Raw genomic sequence first — 16,092 nt, 5'->3', positions numbered from 1 at the left:
AGTAATAAAATAAGAACAAATAATCAAATTATGAGCAAAAGCACAAATAAATAAAGCAGAACAAACATATACAAATGAAATAAACTGTTCTTTTCATGTAGGTCAAAACTAGATTGTCAGGTACAAAAATAGTAATCAAATGTAAAATATAACTACATAATCTGCATAAAATGATATGCCACTGCATATAAATACAGATTAACCCTCATTAAAAGTTATTTAGTCAAGAGCAGTGAGTGATTTTTTTTTTTTTGTCTTTTGTTATCTCAATATTTATATAGCCAATGACGATATTTCCCGGCTTTCCATGTGTGTTCACTGTTATACGGTAGGGGGCGCTGTAGCGCATTTCCTGCACGAGAACAAAATCTCCTGATCAAAACACTGCCGAAGAAGCAACGTGCGATATCATGTGTAAGCAGATGCCTAAAATAACGCGATCATCACCATTAAACAGCATATAAATCAAAACTGCCTAATGTTATTGAATGAAATGTCAACCCAGGACGAGTTATAGGACTGTCAATCTTTGGGGTGTTGATGGACTCCATCTACAACATCTGTGTTTTGTTCATCGTTCGGACGTAACGTAGTCTTTTACAAAAACGTGATTTTTTCAGCTTTATGCTCAAAATGTTGCTTTTTCATGAAACTTGCAACATTCAAGTGTTGATTAAAAAAATAATATATGAAGCTGGAATAAAACAGTGGGTCTGTTCTTTCTTTTGATATATTGCATGTTTAGATATTCTGTGGACCATTAAAACTTGTGAAAATGACCATAAATGCTGGCGGTGACTGGCAAATTTCATGTTTACGTTCATTTAAAAGACCTAACCGACTATGTTTACGATGATTCTCAACAAGACAGTCATTTTGATATAATTTTGTGTGAATATTCGCGCGCTGTGAGACGCGTGGCCGTGCGTGTGTGTGTGGTGTGTTGCTGCCCTTCGCGACGAGCAAACTGAGAGACACACTTTCTCGTCTATGAGCGCTTGAATATTTAAATTGGCAAGGCTTAAAAATGCTCAAATTATCAGTTTCCGTGAAGATGCAGCATTGGCCCGAGTGTCTTTCACGCTGGCACTGAACCATCGGGCAATTCTTATTGTCGAGTAATGACAAATATTTTTTGTCATTCATTCAGGGGGGGCGGGGGTCGTTTTGGGAGGGCGGGGCGCCCCCCCAAAACAATGGTAGGGGAAACACTGACTGTAAATATAGTAATATTGTGAAATATTATTACAGATTAACATAACTCTTCTAGTATTGTGATATATTTTAAAATGTAATGTATTCCTGTGATGCAAAGCTGAATTTTCAGCATCAGTCTTCAGTGTCACATGATCCTTCAGAAATCATTCTAACATACTGATTTGCTGCTCAATAAATATTTCTTATTATATCTTATTATTATTATTATGTTGAAAACAGCTTCTAAAACAATTTTCCTTTTTCAATTTTTTTTACAATGCTTTGATGAAACATTTATTTGAAAAAGATATCTTTTGTGACGTTATAAATATTTTTACTGTCACGTTTAATCAATTTAATCATCCTTGCGGAATTCAATATCAAATGTGACGTACATATGTGGTGAAAACATCTATATATAAATATATCTATATATGTGTGTGTTTCAGGTTGTTCCTGTTGAAGAGTGATCTGCAGTGGAGTGAAGAGGAAGCCGATATCCTGGGTCAGGGTGGCAGCGGCACCATCATCTACAGAGCTAAATACAGAGGCCATCCGGTGGCTATTAAACGCTTCCACTTCAAGAAATGCAAGCAGCAGTCGCTCAACAGTAGCACAGGTACTTTACGCTTCTGTACTATCCCTGCAGTTCCTCTGAAAGCAGCCATTATTATCTTTAGGCTGTGATCGGATAGTTCCGCTCACTGTGATGTTTGGTTTGCATTCGATCTGCTTGATGAAAAAATGTAAAGTCTGAGGTGAACAGTTGGGGAAAGTAAGCCATGTGTTCCAGCAGGCGTACGTAAGTTCAGAGGTCAAAGTGCTGTCATTCTACTCAAGTCTCGCAGTGGGATGCACAGCGTCTGTGACTACTGGAATTTCCTGTTAACAGAGAAACACTAATCCTCACTGGATTTCTCCCGTTGTGTGTCCTTCTCAAAATCCAAAACCTAGTGAGCTGCAGAATTTAATGAGATTTAGGCTTGAAACAAGTTATTATCTTGGAAAGTTTTGCTAGTATTTTTTGCTTGTTAAAATGTTAATTTAGAACAAGACAAAAAATACTGATTTATAAAATAGTTTTTGGAGCCACTACCAAAGCAACTGATAGACATGGCGCTATCAATTTTTGTTTGTTTGATTGATTGTTAATAGTTTTTCATCCAAAGGAATCATATGCTCTCCAAGTCTGTATTTATTTGATTAACCTTCTAATGGTCGGCAAAGTCGCCGGCGACTCCACCTCGTTTTTTTTTCTTATCAGTGCGAAAGAGACTCAAAATACTGTCGATTTTGGTCATTTAGGCAAGTGTTAAACATAATTATAATCTGTTATGTTTCTACTTTTATTTGTCTACACTCACAATAAAAACAAAATGTTGTGCTTTTTGCAAAATAAAGAAAACAAACATGATGCGCGATCTGCAGCCTCTCTGTCAATGAAATCCAATCTGATACTCTTCAGAAAATTATCTATAACTTAGTGAATACTTGTCACACAAACATGAGACGCATGTCTAAAGAAACATAGAAATGTCAGGTTTTAAATCATGTACATCAAATCGAAAACAAATATTCTTTGTTTATGTAATCTGTTAGAGAAGAGAGCGATGTCAGTCGTTCGGCAGCTTCTTCATTAGTGTTAATGTGGCCTCGCCCACGGAGAGCGCGTTCTTTTGAAAGTCAAATACTGTCGCGAACCATGCGACTATATACCCGCCCACATCAACTCGAATAAACACATCAAGTTTAGAGAGATTCATGTAGGCTAGTTTACATCGTTTTGAGTCGCGGTGAGGAAAGCTGTTTATTTCTAAAAGCAACGAGGATTGTGAGGTAAGTTTATTCTGTTAGTGTCTGTGAATATTAAACAGCAAAAGACCATTTAAATATGAATCCTGCTGCAACATAAAATGTCATAGACGTAAGACTGTTTAGACAAGATTTCTTTGGTCTGTTTTGTACAGATTATGACGTTTTTATTGTAAAATAGCCTAGTGTCGCATCAATAAAGCTTTTGTTCACAAATTTCTGCTCAGATGCTATAAATACAGTAGCCTACCAGTCAAAGGTTTTGTGTACAATACTTCTTGTAACCATTAAAAACGTTCTTTGTTTCATATTGATGTTTAAATATAAAAGCCTAATGTTATTTTTTAATTTCATCTATGTTGGTTATGAAAAGTGAACAGCATGAGTAAGAAAGGACACATCATAAGATGCACAATAAGTCGGGAGACATGGAGTGGGTCACACATGATTTTGACCACAGTTTTGTTTTGTATAAAGCCTTTCTTTAAAGTGAATTTCATTTTCTATGAATTGTATCTAAATTTTAATGAATGTTTCATCCACCAATTGCCTGGATTTAATAAATAAGAAGCAAAGATAGCAGACAATATCCTATAATAGGCGGCAGCGCGATCATGCATTGCACGGCGCGTCTCATAAATGAACCGAAACTCGAAATTATATTTGAATATTGTGTGTATCGGATAATTTACAAAATCAAATTATTCTGAACATTTTTGCCATTGAAATTATTGGGGAAAAAACTGTCCCAATCAACCTGAATTCACCCTATACTCTATGAAATCATAATTGCATTGTTTTAAATCCCAAATATTTTACTTATAACCTTCATCATTACCAATTATTCAGTTATTTATATATAATGAATACTGAATTGTTCAATGTTATTACTGTAAATAAATCACTGTTTTTTTTAGCATTAGAGACTTCTTTCAAAAACATAAAAAATAGTAATGTCAGATATTTTGATAATTTAAAATATAATAGGCCTTTGTAATGTGCCTTTGGCTCTCACTTTATATTGTTAACTATATTATAAATCAACTATATTTTTCTATATATTTATTTTTTAAAATTTGTAAAGAGTTCCCCTCAGTCACATACCTGACTCAAAGGCTCATTCATTATGTGGCTCATTATGTGGTTCTTTGTCCTCTCAGGTGTAAAGCATTATTCATGATCATTCACATCCCTTTGCATACAATTGTAAATTGTAAAAAAAAAAGTAAAATTTTTGTGTCCCGCGGACTCAGGACCTGCCGTCGCTGAGGCGAGGAGGAAACTGTGATCATGGGGATCTCAGATAGAACTTGCTGAGGAGTTTGAGATGGCGGATGAGAGCGATCTCCAGAGCAGGATGTATCTCTTACATCCTTCGATCCGGTGGGCAGTGCTTTGCTGGCTTCAAGCCAGGATGAGCTGGAGATGGCTAATGAAAGCGATGAGGTTGGAATAACTGAGCCTTCTCAGCCTGCCTGCCACGCGTATGAGGAGCTTTTGGAGGTTATAGAACGCTGTGGCCAGATTAGATCTGCCGTGGAGGCGTGGGAAAGAGAGGGAGTTGCTCATGGCAGATTAGATGAGCGACTTCTATCTGGACATAACCGCCCAACTCCCGTGAGCCTTCCCTTTCTTCCTGATCTCCATACAGAGATCGACAAAGCCGTATTCAGTCCGCATCCATCGATTTCAGCATGCTAATTATGCGGACGTTGTGGGGATGCGTTAGCACGGATATGCCTCCCATTGAAGAGACGCGACAAGCTATCTCTCAAAGGGGGAAACATCGACACTGAAGGCTCTGACCCTGCCATATTAGCCCCTTTGAGTTACATCTCACTTAATTGACAGGGCATACATGGCAGCGGGTCAGGCTGGGGCTGCTTTGCGCACAATGGCAGTGCTGCAAGCTTACCAAGCCAATCTGCTGAGGGACCTGGAACCAGGGTCAGGATATTTATGAGGGTCATTTATGTAAAGTAGTCCTCTCACCGAGAGCTACTTTAGTGCTCTGCAGGTCCTGGCGAACCCCTTTTTTTCGGGCTGAGTTATTCTCCTCGCTTACAGGGTTGATATGCTGAATCTCTGCTTTCTAGGACTTCCATCTATGGAATCCAGGGTGAAGTGGTTATTGCCTGTTAGCAATACCTTCTCATCAGAGGCGTCTGTGAGAGTGCTTAATCTAGAGATTCTGCTTAGGCAGACAGGTTGTAGGCTGACTTGGTTGCTAGGATAGCAAGAGTCAGCCTCACATGGTGATCCTAGGGTGATGCTTTTATGTCCCCCTAAATTGACAGGCCAGGGTCTATTTTGATCCTGGCCATATTCCCATTCCAATCTTTCAGTTGGTAAATTATTCCAAGCCTTCGATCTATGCCTACCGTTTGGCCCCGCGAGGACTTTCCTTGTTGGTGCATACCTTTTGGGGAATCTGAGTCCGACAGTAAGGTCAGGAGAGTCAACTTTTTTAGTGCTTAGTCACAGCCAATACGGCATGCATTCCCCTCAGCATGGCAGAGTGGGAATTCTTGTTCAGACGCAGTGTGAGTTCCCATTCTAATCAAAACCTAGGTTTCCTGAGAATGCCTGCCATGTGTCCTTCAGATGAAGAAGTGGATGACATATTCCTCAGACGCCCCTTTATACCCACGGTCGCACTGGTAGTGACGTCATAGGCTGTCGCCAGCCAATATAGTTGTCGTGTTTAGACGCATGCTTCAGACACCGGTCATGCTGAGGCACTTTCCATAGCACCTTGTTCAGACGCAGTGTCTCGTTCCCCTTCTAAGGCAACCTAGGTTACATTTGTAACGTGAGACTTTTTTATAATTAAAATAATTAATTAAAATTAGTTTTGATGATTATAATAATTATTGTTGTTATTATTATTATGATCATGTTTTGATTCATATTTTAATCATAGTAGTATTATTAGTATTGTACCGTATAGTCATATTAAATGGAGAGGAAAAAAAACATGTTTTTCTATATATTTTTTTCGTTAGTAGATCACATGCTTGAAAAAAGCAAAATAAACCTCTTTAAAATATAATGATCTACTGGGGGAGGATTGGAGTTCTGTAAAAAGTTATCAAACTTTTATAAAGTGTTGTTTTACAGCAGCAAGTTTCAATGCTGGCAGCACATCTCAATATAATGATTTTCCTCTGAGCTGTGTCACACTCCACTAGTTCCTGCGTTTCCCTGACCTTGAAGGTCTCTCGCCTTTTCTGTCTGCTTCTGCGTCCGCTTCCCCTAATCCTGTGAAATGTTTTCCACCTATTTATGATGTGCAGTTTGTCATAATTCATACTGCAAGGAGAGAGAGCTCCTGCAGGAAACTGAAAAAAAAAACTACATTTGCAGGTTTCTCTCCATCAGCGGCCGTTTTATGTACACTATTTCTTTGTCAGCCTCATTCACTACTGTTTGAATTGGTCTCTCAGCAGTTCCCAGTTTTACGTCTCTGTTGATTTATTCCCTCCCACTCATTCTAGAGATTTCTTTACAATAAAGACTTCTAATAAATCAAGACATTTACTTTTATGACACCAAGTTTATCTTCTTCATGAATTCCAGACGTTTCTTGTTCAAAATTCCCTATCTTTGTGTCAAGTGCAATCATGTACTGAAGTTTTATGGTCTGTAAAGTGGTGCCCTATGGTAACTAATGACAACAACGGATGGCATCTGCCCTTTGGATGAGGCCTCTGAGGAAGCTACCAGAATCCTCATCAGCTTTTGTGCCAAAAAAAAATACAAATAATCAATATAAAAGCCTGCAATGGAATAGTGTTAAAGTAGAGCTTAAAGATGAAAGTAGATATAGATACAGAGAGAGTATGATCAGATTTTTCAATATAGATGGTTAAATATATATTAGAAAGGAAAGCTAAATAACAATATTTACGAATATAATTTAAACATGTTAAAGGTGCATTTGTTGTAAACGCATGTGATTTGAAGGTCAGAGGCGAATGGCCAGACTGGTTCGAGCTGATAGAAAGGCAACAGTAACTCAAATAAGCACTCATTACAACTGAGGTCTGCAGAAGAGCATCTTTGGTGAGTGCATGGGCTCACCAATATTAGATAATAGAAGATTGGGAAAACAAATAAATTACCTTGTTGCGTCACAGATATCTGCTTTATAATGACAGTTTTTAACATTCAATTTTTTCAAAAAAGTATATTAAGGGGGGGGGGTGTCTATTGCAATTTCATGCTTTCTGATTTATTTACACTGTTAAAGAGTTGGATTCTCATGCTAAACATTGCCACCTTGGAATTATAAGATTCTATCTGCATTCTGACTGGTTTTGAGATATTGAGCTTTACAGTATTTTGCATTCCATTTGACTGTGTAGAAAGAACCTTTTTATTTTCTAAATAAAAAGTTCCAAAATTTACACAACTTAAAAAACAACATCACATAATGTAAAGAAGTTGTCACAGAATAAGAATATGTGAATAACTAAATTTTGACAAAAATGTCAGATAGAACCTTATAACTCCAAGGGGACGACATGGCAAAAAAAAACAAAAAAAAACGAGTTGGTCGTATGGTTGAATATTTCTGTGCCAAATACACACCTTCAGGATTCTTACAAGCAGGGCTCTGAACCGGTTCAAGGAACGAAAACGAAAACCGGAAACGAACGAAATTTTAAGAGGAACAAAAACGGAAACAAAATCAAAATCAATTTGAATCGTTCTGAACAGAAACGTTAATTTGAAATGACCATTAACCGGTTAATAATGTTATTTTATCGTTCTCTTTAATATTTTAATTTGGCAGTGACCAATCATGAATTGAGTAGTACAGCATGTGACGTTGACTTATCAAGCGTGAGTGAAATGCCCGCGCACCAGTCATCTATGAATCTACCGGTAACGCAAGTCACTGTAGAGCGCGCATTTACATGCCTCAAGTACATTTCTTTCCCCGCTGAGGTCTACAATGAAAGCGCAGGTATTGGAGGACATTCTTTTCGAACGTTTAAATAAGCAGTACGGACTTTAAGCTCAAATAGACTGATTTAGGCTAGTTTATGGCTTATTTTGTCTAAGCCTGTCCAAGTAGGCTATAGCATCTATCAAACATTTTTCCTATAGTCTTTCAGATTGCCAATACAGGACAGGTCAATGTTTTCTATATAGACGGTTGATGCTTCGTATTAAATGGTATGTTATATTGCATTAAATGATCGAGCTTTATTAGCTGACTGAATTTGATTATGGGATGCAAGGACGTTGCGCAGTGTTTGCTTTGAAATTACCAGTTGACAGTGCATTAAAAGAGCAATGGTTATCCAGTTTATTTATTCTTTATTCATGCAATTTTTAAAACAAGTCGTGTTGAAAAAAAGTTATGTACAAAGAATGTTATCACTCTTCTGAAAATAATTCGGCATAAGAGGGACACTTTAGATTTTCTAACGCTCCATTAAAACAGGTCCGCTGTTTATGCTTTGTAATTAATGCATGTATTTCTGGTTTTAAAAATGTTATGAAATAAATATTCAAGTTTAATTACCATGCATTATATTATTATTGAGTGAAAATAAGTCTATTTATACATATTTGTTTAAAGTATAGGCTAAATTAAAATAACGTTATTAACCGGTATTTTTTCATATCAAACCGTTTTCGGAACAGTAATGTTTATTGAGGAACGCAAAAACGGAAACGCTATAATATCGATTCTGCTCGGAGTGAACCGATTGATATTTTTTTCCGTTTTTAAGCCCTGCTTACAAGTTTCGGAAAGTTTTTTTCGAGTATGGCCCTGTATGACATCATAAAGGGGGAATTGCTTAAATGGGTACTTTTCCCGGATGAGCGCGTGCTCACATCAACCAGAACGGTACAGCGTAACTGTCTTTTATAAATCTGATAAAACTTAAGACTCTTCAGAGATATGAAGGATGCAATACTACTCTATATGTATGTGTGTTATGTACCCTTTAAAGGCCCCCTGAAATCAAAATGGAAGTTTTTTAGCTTTTAGTATGACTATGTTAGCCTTAAGGTTATGAATAAGCTGGTGTGTTCCAAAACAATGACAAAATTCCCATTTAGGAGATCTAAGCATTCAAAACGTACATACATATTAGACCCATTTACATTCTGCACAGAATGCTGTATTTCAAAGCAATATGGAGGAGATTATGATGATAAACGGTTAGAGATTAGGAGGAAACTCTGGTTTTCCAAACAGAAAGGCTCTAGTCAAACTGGTATTAACGAAACGCTATTGGCTGTTTCAAAAAAGGGGAGGAGCTGCTAACAGCTGGAGCCATTTCAGGGGAAATTACGTCAACACATTGAATAATGCTGCGCTTTTCAAGACACTTCAGTGGGCCTTTAAGAAGGAGCATTACCTCTCGCATCACTGTTTTCATTTTAGATTTGATTTCAGTTCACTTTTCTCCTGTTTGTTGTGGAAAAGATGATATAGCGAAACGTCATAAAACACTGTGGTCTACTTTGAAAAAAACACATGGTGAAATAACCCAAACACACTGATGTGAGTATAGATCTTGATTTATGCAAGTAGGAAATGCTGTCAGTAAAAACTGGCCTGAAGTAGCAGACTTCAGTTCTCCAGGAGTCAGTTGTCGAATTTGAGCGGAAATAACCAAAGACACACGGCAGCCTGGTGGTCCGTCGGCCAAATATCATAAATCATGTCTGTACGGCACAAACTATCTTTTTTTTTTTGCGTCCTGGAACTCACAGACACTAACCAAAGGCATGTTAAACTCCTTTCATCATCATTGAGACTCCTGTGTATTATTTCAAGCTACCGTTGCAGCATAAAACAAACTTTTTATGGTGATGTGCGACACAGCAGGAGAGAAACTGCAGCGGTGCTCATTAAGACTTTACAGTGGCAGGCGCTGACCCCAGACCAGCTCAGATTAAGTACATGTGAGTAACCAGAGCCATTAAAATCCTGCAGCTGTAAATCAGAAAATTTTGTTACAGGTCAGGGAACAGTTACGGGTTTCCTCTTTGAGGTCTCAGACTGGATTCAATCTTTTTATTATGGTGCTTAAAGGGAGGGGTCAGTATGCGTTATGTAAAACCTTGACCGCTGCTCTTTTAACCTCACAGTATGTACTGCCAGCACATCCAGGACAAATAATCAATATACAAGAAAAACATCTGCCCTATTTTTTCAAATTTTATTATAATACAGTACAGTAGCAAGTATTAAAAAAGTAGTACATGCCATAATTGTCCATTTTAATGAAATACAAATGCTGTCTTTAAATAAATAAAAAATATTTAAAAATAAATGTACATATACACATATTGTAAAGTTCCAGATTCACATGCTTATATGAGTGTGTGAATGTGGTTATTTTTGCACTCATCATTGATAATTATTCCATAAGGTGAAAGTCTGAGCTGAATTATTCAGGCCTGCAGCTTAATAATGTCATCTTGAATTAATCTCTTCACAGACACCATGGTTAAGCACCTGCAGTCCATGGACGCTGCCAGGAGCTTCTCAGAGTTCCGTCAGGAGGCCGGCATGCTCCACTCTCTGCAGCACCCGTGTATCGTGGCTCTGGTGGGCATCAGCATACACCCGCTATGCTTCGCCCTGCAGCTGGCGCCGCTGGGCAGCCTCAACACCATCCTGGAAGAGAAAGCAAAAGGTGACACGTTAGCACAGAAACTAGGCAGTATCTTTACATTTATACCAAATGTATAAAGATTAGCCATAATGATCAGGCAATATTATAATTCATTATATATTGTTTTTAAATAATAAATACTATGAAATAATATAATACAAATATAAACACACACGCACATTGTACTTTTCTTTCTTTATTTGTTTTGCTTTTTAATTCAGCTGTCAATTTAGCCGTTTATTTTAGACCTGCAAAACTTTTTTTACATTGCTGAACATATGCCATCAGTCTATTTTTGTTTGTGAACATTTTATGCTTCAATCATTTGATGGCATCAGACATGTGAGCAAACCTTAAAAGAAAGAAATACTCCAAATACACAAAATTAAAATTCTATCATCTGTTACACGTCATAAAAGTATCCATATAGTCCATATAACTCTTCTGAGGTCAAACAAACTGAAATTTACATCTGTCCTTTCTGCTTGACTGTCCTGAGGTTGTCTCTACATGCCGCTGGGCCACATGCTCACCTTCAAAGTGGCCTATCAAATCGTGACAGGCCTGGCATATCTTCACAAGAAGAACATTATCTTCTGTGACCTCAAGTCTGACAACATCCTGGTGTGGTCTCTGGACGCGGAGGACTCTGTAAACATCAAGCTGTCCGACTACGGCATCTCCCGGCAGTCCTTTCACGAGGGAGCTTTAGGGGTCGAGGGCACGCCCGGGTACCAGGCTCCGGAGATTCGGCCTGGCATCGTCTATGATGAGAAGGTACCAAAGGGCTCTTACTGATCTGATGACTATGACTGGCTTTCAAACAGCCACCGAACAAGCTTTTAGTGTATCAACAAAGCTCAAATTCTGTTTACTGCCTGAATTCTAATTGAATTCAGATTCAGGGGTCCATTCTTTAATATCTGGTCTTCAATATCCAGTCTTTAAACTCAATGAGTCATCTGTCATGACCATATAAAGCCGGTTAACCAGTAGCTTTCACACAATGTGTGCAGTGATGCCAGAAAGGGATGACTAAGTACTGGTAAGGTGGAGAAAATTCATCAAAGGAATTATGTGTAACTAGAACAATTTACAGAACCGATACCACATTTTTATGGAAGAATTAATATAAGTTTCGCTTTTTTTAAGTTCTTTAGTGACATTTATCCATTTGACAGTCCTGCTCGGACTATTTTCTGATTATTGAGCCTTTTCTGGCTTTTCTCAAAAAATGTGATGCTACTGTATCCAGTATGTGTATATACAATTTTATTATTATGAATTGGGATTTATATTTATATTTTGTTGTTTTGTTTGCTTTTAAAAATAGTTCTATTAAGCTTGAATTTTTTTCCAGTTTTATTTTTTAGAAATTTTAGTACCAAGGCAACATGTCTATTTTTTTCAAAATAGTATTTCATGTAATATTTATTTGATTTTAGCTTTATTTTAATTACCTGAAAATGATTTGTAAAAATTGTAATAGCTTTAGTAACATTTACAACATTTGTGTTATCTAGCATTTCTGTCAGTAGAGCTTAACTTGTTTTGAACCGAGAACATTCCTTTCATCGGTTGGTGCACTCCAAGAAACCGCATTCAATAGTGAATCTGAGAGCAGTCTGTCTTCAGGCCTTTTAGAGAAGTTTTCTTTGAGATTGCATATGCCTCCCCTGCCCTGACTGTCGACATCTAGGGATTTTCCTTCAATACGGATCCAGTTAGACTTTTAGGTCACTTCACAAGGCTGATTTGTTTTCCAGCTTGGTTTACTGAGTATGCATGGAACATGTCCAACAGAACAGAATGAAATCTATTAGCATGTTTCTAATGGAATTTATGACTGTGTTTCCTCAACTTTCATGCAACGTCACGAGAGAATGACAGGTATTCATAGATGTTTTAGTTATAGGAGCACAGTGGTGTCCTGTATACTGGTCAAATTTGTTTTGGAATTTTTTAGGTCCTGGTGGAATCTAGGTGTTTTTCCACATATAGTTTTTGGAGGTTAATCTACAGAATCTGCAGAAACATGATTTTATTTTTCCAGTAGACTGTTAAAACACATCCCATGCATCCTGAATCCTTTAGGTTGTGTTGCAGTTAGGCAAAAAAACAGCTTGTGATTTTCACAAGTGCTTTCTAGTTTTTTGTGTGTAGTATGTATCATACAGTAAGTAGGTGGATTCTGGGCGGCTGTAGTGCCATCTGAAGATGAAAATTCAACCATTCCACGAATACCACAAAAGTCTGAGCCTGCATTGAAAATCCAATTTTTATTTTATTATTTGAAAGGTGAAAAAAATTATAAAAATAGAAATGCAAATTAGGAGCATTTTCAGTTGTGTTAGACTGTTTAATGGAAGGTCACACAGGTTCCCTTGAATATAAACCAACAGGAATCATTCATTGGCGTTTCTTCTGTCTCTGTGATTGTGAGATCTTTAGAATAAAGTCTCCTAAGAGGCATTTTAATTGAACCGTGATTAATGTAATTGGTTATCAAATCATTACCGTAATAGCCTTTCAACGTGAGATTATTGATAGATTGAGAGAATAGAGTCTCTGTAGATCCGCCGCTTGTGTGTATGTGTGTGTCAACTACAAACTATTTCCTGCTCTTTCACATGCCTGCTCTGTGATGTCATTTCAGGCTCCCGTAACTGAAGCGAAATGTGGAAGCATGCCTTTTTTCCTTTGTGTTGGCAAAGCGGAGCGCTCTAAAAATAAGGTCCAGGATTGACACGGCTCTCGTCAAAGCTCATGTCCATTTATAGAACTGACCTAGAAAGACTTTTTATAAAAATATGTCACTGTCTCCGGAGCTTCTGTCGAATCAACCACAGGAGTGCATGACGCAAATGCTGCTGTGTCAGTAATGATGACTTCATTCTTCCCTTTTTGTTAGCTCATCTTTTTCTTTTCCATCACTCCTCTCTGCTAGTCGAGCATTCTACCACTGGGCAGGAGTCTGCAAAAAATGATTTTCTTACTCAGTATTTTTGTCTTGTTTTCCAGTACAAAAATCGAAACGTTCTTAAATCAAGATACATTTACTTGAAAAACAAAATATATGAAGTCTTGTTTACAGAAAAATGTACGGGACAGGAGCGAGCCCTGGTGTTTATTATTGTTTTCATTTATCAGATTATTTCACAGCCAGAAAGTAAAGTGAAATATGGAGTTCAGCTTGTGGCGATCTAGTTTACTTGAACTTGCCCTGCAAAATGGGAATTGCATGGAGCAAATTGGCGGTAAATGGACCATGGGCCATCTGAGACCGTTTAACAACATTACTGTGGATTGCTTTTAAATGACTGTTGTCATCTGTGCTTCAGGTGGATATGTTCTCGTACGGCATGGTTCTGTATGAGCTCTTGACCGGTCGCAGACCATGCATGGGTCAACACCAACTACAGATCGCTAAGAAACTATCTAAAGGACTCAGACCAGCGCTGGGCGCCCTAGAGGAGGTGCAATTTCACTGTCTGCAGGTGTTGATGCAGGAGTGCTGGGACACTAAACCAGAGAAGGTACAGCATGGCTCTTGTCTTTTCTTTAAATGCTATTTTAAAGGTTCCTCGTTTTCTTTTGGAGGTGTCCTACACTAGGTTTACATGCATTCAAGGTCTCTTAATATACATTGCAGCATTAGCTCTTTTCTCACAGTGTCTGAAATGGTCTGAAAGGATTCAGTCTCCCTAAACCCCTCCTTTCCTTGAGCCTATTCTGCTGTGATTGGTCAGGTGGCTCAGATTGTGATTGGTCTACAGCTTACGGCGCGTATAGGAAATAAAACGTTGTTTTTTACCGTATCAATTTGAGCCAGAGTCCCTATCCTTTGGTAGTGCACGCACATAGTGGATTTGCTTTCACAGAAAACGGCATCTTCTCAATGTTTTGATAACACAAACCAAACTCTTCCAGATCTCAGCTTCAACTATTGTTCGAGGGCACCCAATGAAAACCATAGGCTGGCTTTATGCAAATGTGTAGGTTCCAGCAGGAAGAAAGACTGGAATTACTGATGACTCGTTTCAGATAGTTCAGAATAAGTTCAACTCAATTAAGCTCAACCTTGTCACCATTGCTCATTGGGAGTTAACATCTTCCAGGTTGCTTTGTTACAACAAATGGCTGTCAATGTGAATGCCCCATAATATGGTTGAACAGAGAAATCAAATGTGTTTCAAATGGAATTTGAATTAATCATTTTAATTACCCTAAAACAAGGGAAGGAATTTGTAGAAATTGACCACAATTTAGTAAATCGAGGGAACAAATTATTATATCGTGCTCATGATTTACTTAAAAAGAGGGAACAAATTAGTAAAACGTGCTGACATATTAGTAAGTTGTGGGAACTAATTGTTAATTCACACCTGTGATATACATATTTGTTTTCCTGCATGTCATGTGCGGGGCTCCATATGGGTTTCCAAGAATAAATGTTTCTTGAGCAGCAAATCAGTATTAGAATGATTTCTGAAGGATCATATGATATTAAAGAGACTGGAGTAATCATGCTGAAAATTTAGCTTTGCATCACAGGAATAAATTACATTTTAAAATATATTCAAATAGAAAACAGTTATTTTAACTTGTAATAATATTTCTCAATATTATTGTTTTGCTGTCTTTTGGATCAAATAAACGCAGCTTTAGGGAGCACAAAATACTTATTTTTACTAACACCAAACTTTTGAACGATAATGTACAGTATGTCATAATGGTTACTGCCTTAGTGCTTATAAAATTAACATAAACCTGAGACAAAAATAGTCATGTAGGCACATTTTAACCTGCAGATGTTGCGAAGTAAAGCATGTATCTAATAATGTCCTGTCCTTGTGGCTTTAGCGTCCCCTGGCCGCTCCTCTCATGAGACACATGCAGGATCCCAGTTTTGCTTGTCTCAGGTACCTGCTGTCCTGCCAGGAACACAGTGAGCTCTTCTTATCACCGATGCAGGGCCACAACGCTGTATTCTGGGATGGAGACAAAGACGACAGGTGCGTTCTTGTGAATAGCAGCATGAAAACATGCATTTCTTGCATGTTCATGTGGCATTTCGTGTCGGATTTGTGCTGGTATAATGAAGGTTTGTGCGTCTGTGATGTGTTTGCAATTTTAGCTTTTGTGGCTCTGTTTAAAAATCTGGTAAGCTGACATCCTGCCTACTTCCTACAAAGCTGTCTTCTAAGGCAGCATCCTAACTGAAATAGACGGTCCTAGAGTGCAGATTTGGCATGCTCTAAATAGGAAGTTTCAGTTCATTTTAAAAAAGCTCTGTGTTAACACGCTGTTAAACTAATGGCTTAATACTTCGGATGAGACGTTAAACCGAGGTCCTGACTCTCTGTGGTCATTAAAAATCCCAGGATGTCCTTAGATAAAGAGTAGGGGTGTAACCCCAGCATCCTGGCCAAAT

The 16,092-nt window shown here is 37.8% G+C and overlaps 1 protein-coding gene across 1 annotated transcript in view; it reads left to right on the top strand.

The window, feature by feature from the left end:
* lrrk1 (leucine-rich repeat kinase 1) overlaps window positions 1-16,092 on the top strand; it is a 90,938-nt gene that overhangs the window by 57,148 nt on the left and 17,698 nt on the right. The window contains exons 25-29 of the mRNA XM_079810454.1: window positions 1,647-1,816; window positions 10,482-10,679; window positions 11,158-11,435; window positions 14,000-14,194; window positions 15,522-15,673. Coding sequence (XP_079666580.1) covers window positions 1,647-1,816; window positions 10,482-10,679; window positions 11,158-11,435; window positions 14,000-14,194; window positions 15,522-15,673 — 993 coding nt within the window. The remainder of the gene's footprint in view (window positions 1-1,646; window positions 1,817-10,481; window positions 10,680-11,157; window positions 11,436-13,999; window positions 14,195-15,521; window positions 15,674-16,092) is intronic.

This window comes from Gobio gobio (assembly GCF_949357685.1).
Source record: "Gobio gobio genome assembly, chromosome: 2".
NCBI classification, from domain to species: Eukaryota; Metazoa; Chordata; class Actinopteri; order Cypriniformes; family Gobionidae; genus Gobio; species Gobio gobio.
This window is presented reverse-complemented; position numbering and strand designations above follow the sequence as displayed.